The sequence below is a fragment of the Pseudorasbora parva genome, chromosome 2, assembly GCF_024679245.1.
Source record: "Pseudorasbora parva isolate DD20220531a chromosome 2, ASM2467924v1, whole genome shotgun sequence".
NCBI lineage: Eukaryota > Metazoa > Chordata > Actinopteri > Cypriniformes > Gobionidae > Pseudorasbora > Pseudorasbora parva.
Window position 1 is genome coordinate 14,029,143 of NC_090173.1, and position 3,744 is coordinate 14,032,886.

The following is a 3,744-nucleotide window of genomic DNA, read 5'->3' on the forward strand; positions in this document are numbered from 1 at the left end:
TATTTATATTGTGTTCACCATTCTTTGTGAATGATGAAAATGAGTGATTCCTGAGATTTTTGAATATAAAGAAAAAACACAAATATAATTCAAGGGATGAATCTGATTTACAACTATCAACTTTATTGTAAAAAGAGATTTCACAACCGCTTTACTGCACACAGTTTGTATGGGTTCAGGTTCAGGGTGAAGCCCACAACTGGTGTGAGATCCAGATCATCTTCAGACACTCCAGGAGGAGGAGTGAAGCGGAAATGCTGAAGGAGGGAAGCGAAGAACAGGATCTTCATCCTTGCCAAACTCTCTCCAGCACAAACCCTGAAGCCTGAGAAAGAGAAAAAGTCACACATTTCTACATATCTTTTTTTGTGATGTGTAATGCCTGAGTACTTTTGAGAATATTATAGCTTTTTGTCTTTATCAGAAAGAAAAAGAGAAAATCAAGAAGAGATAATCAACTTTCATTTTAGACCATTTAAAAAGGTTATTTCATGAATAAAGAAAACAATCAAGCCCTACATTAAGGAAAGTAGTACCTGGAGAGAAGGACAGGAAGACGTCTCTTTTGATAAGTCGTCCACACTCATCCAGGAAGTGTTCGCAGTTAAAGGTGTGGGGTTTTTCCCATTCAACTTCATCCCACAGTACAGACATTAGAAGAGGAAATATGCATGTGCCCTGCTCAAGGAAAAAGATCACATCTTGATATTTTTATATGGTGTGGTATTGAAACAGGATCAATGAATCTACTGTCACTTAATATCCTAACTAAATTGATAATCAAAGCCTTATTCAATATTTATCTTCCTATATTATTATAATGATTCTTTCCAGTTATGACTTTGCTCTGAGGTCACTGTGATGTAATTCTAGTTATGGTGGCGACGACTAGTCTACCTAGTTTGGCGAAATGTGTGAAAAGTTGCTTACATTGCATTTTATCTGAGCCAATAAGAATGATGTTGATGGACCTTGAAAACAGTATAACCGTTGGGACAATTGTATATACGTTAGGGCGGGGCAACGAGGTGAGCGAGGGAGCGCAGCCTACGAAATCCTTGTGAGACTTAAAGCTGGCTTCTGCTGTTGAAACTGCAAACTATTCTTAAGTACATTTTTCTTTTAATTAATTACACTCTTGACTCTTGGTCTCATTTTTCACTACTGATCCCCCACTACTGGGAGATTGCATTTGGTGGGTAAAATGTATGTTATTTTGGCAATGTTGCCTGCTAAAATTCATATTCCTGGGTATAGGTCTATATATATCACATAGCTGAGGTTGCTTCAAACTGCGGACATGGAAAACAACCCTCGGGAAAAACGCAGACTTGGCAACACAGTGCATTTTAGTTCTGTTGACATTTACCAACTAACATTATGCAACACTCTGTTGCTCTGATTGGTTATAGGTCTATTCACTTGATGTCTATTCTAGTTTGGTTGAAACACGGCTCATAATTACAGCCCAAAGTAGCAGAATCACTCATATTCTGATTAGAATTGAGTATAATGATGTCATGCTAGTATGTTAACCTTCTTGATGAAGTATCCATTGAAGTGCATATCCCTTCTGGTCATATGAGGGATACTCATGGGTACAATATTAGCCAGTCTCTGGGTTTCATGGATAACAGCATCTGTATACGGTAAGTTGTTCACCTGATCAATCTCCTCTTAAACCCAGTCTGCAAACAGAACCTCTGAACTCAGCCCAATGGCACAAGATATGTTGAATGTCCATAGTATTTTTAATTCCAAATGGTATAGCACTTCTGAGAGTACTTTGACTAGGCGCAGTAAAACGTCCCGGGTGAAACATCCTCCCTCACATCTCCCCCTCCCCCCCTATTTACAGAAATGAGCGAGGGAGGGGGGGGTGAGGGAGGATTTTTCAGTCGTGAATTTTTACTCTGCCGAGTCGAAGTACTCTCAGAAGTGCTATTCCGCCATACATTATAATTCTCCTTTTTATTCCGCTTAGAAAAGCGCCACGTTTTATTTTGTCACCATACTTGATTGTTCAACTACTCGTGTAAATGTATTTAAATGGGGAAAACGTGGAGGTGTTTGGTCGCTTCTAACTTGATCTATGTTTGGTACCATAGTGAATGAACTGGGCTTAGTGTGCTGAGCTAAATGCTATCAGATCATCACCGCACGTCAGAGCAATTAAGTGCACGCACCGAGACGAGAGAAGTATGTATCAACTCGTTTTAGTTAAAAGAATAATAGTTTAATATGAAAAAGTGGTGAAGTATCCCTTTAAAGCACATCTGCATGCAACCGTGTTAAGTGTGTGTTTGTGAAACACATGTGAAAGCAACATGAACGTTAGTAATATAACTCGTTGAAGATGCTCTTAAGTGCAAAGATTCATCGTTATCTGGAAATGGAGCCCAGGTTAAGATCACAAAAATGTGCCTAAATAAAAATCCTCAGGCATTTTTTAATAACAAGTGGGCAAATAGACTAGCCTAGAAATCTAGACGCACCCTAGCGGCAGCAAATTTAATTTGCCCACAAGTGTGGTCTAGCAACTCTCAATTACTATCTGAGCTTTATTCCTCAGAATCTGGACGGCCCAATCACATCGTGTATAGAGTCGGCGGGCGGGGCCGTAATGATGACGGCCGAGTTGCGTTTGCGTGCTTCTAGTAAACACAGAAACTGGCGAACGGCGGCGGCCTTTCGAATCAGCTCTGCCCACGCCTCCGGAAGACTTGGAGTTAAGCTTTCCTCTGAGAAAAGAACAAAGAGCGGCACTGAAGTCATTATTAAAAAGGGAAGATGTGTTCGGAGTTAAGCCGACCGGATACAGTTAATGTTTAATCAGTCCGCAAGCTCCCCTTCACCGTCGTTGCTCCGGTTGGTGTAGCGCTATCCTATCGCGTGCAGAGGGAGTTTGAAAGACAACCGCTTATCCCGCCCCTCGGATTGAGCCCTGTCTATGGTGAGTTTCCAGACCAAACATCTTGATGTGGGTCTGGCTTGTCAGGCTAAACAAATAGACTATTCTAGGGCTATTATTTTATGCTGAAACAATTTTTGCTGTTTGCCAAGATGTATGTGAAACTCAGTAGAGTGTAAATTCCAAGATGATAAACATTTTTTATTGTGATATAGCATTTACTGAGTAAAGGAAACAAACTGAATAGTCAGAACTAGTCATTCTGTCTTATAATATTTCTGGTAAACACTGACCTGTTATTTTGTTTATTTGAGTAGGTCCATGTATGAACATCAACATCATGCTGGCGACAGCAAAAGGCCTGTTAAGTGTGTATTACTTTTCAACATTCACATGTCCATGTAAACAAAGTTTAGGGACTGAAATTTACCAATTTACCAACACATATCTCAATAATGAGCCACACACTAACATTAGCTTTGAACAGATAAAGGAAATAAACACAGTAAACTTGGCCTAAATATACCTTATGAATAATAACTAAAATATGAACTGCATGGCATTTAAAAGTTAATGTTATTTAAACAATGTTATTCAGTTCAGCAACTGCTACATTTTGCATTAATTGCCTTGCACTTGCATGCAGCAGAGCAACGCAGACAAGACTTTTTACATTTACATCGTGCACTCATACATCTTGATGCACAACTGCAGCTGATCATTTCCAAACAGTAGGCTGGGACTGGAGGAAGTAACATCAAGATGGGCAGCAGTGTAGAATCTTCCAGTCTACACCCCATTGTCTCTGGCAGAGGAAGGACATGATACAGCTT

The 3,744-nt window shown here is 39.8% G+C and overlaps 1 protein-coding gene across 1 annotated transcript; it reads right to left on the bottom strand.

The window, feature by feature from the left end:
• Positions 1 to 140: 140 nt before the first annotated feature.
• Positions 141 to 1,822, bottom strand: LOC137048705 (cytochrome P450 2K1-like). The gene is made up of 4 exons (XM_067426927.1): positions 1,786 to 1,822; positions 1,537 to 1,676; positions 537 to 678; positions 141 to 325 (listed from the first exon to the last, which is right to left on the bottom strand). Exons 1-4 carry the CDS (start codon positions 1,820 to 1,822, stop codon positions 141 to 143), a joined length of 504 nt encoding a protein of 167 aa, XP_067283028.1.
• Between the last annotated feature and the right edge of the window lie 1,922 nt (positions 1,823 to 3,744).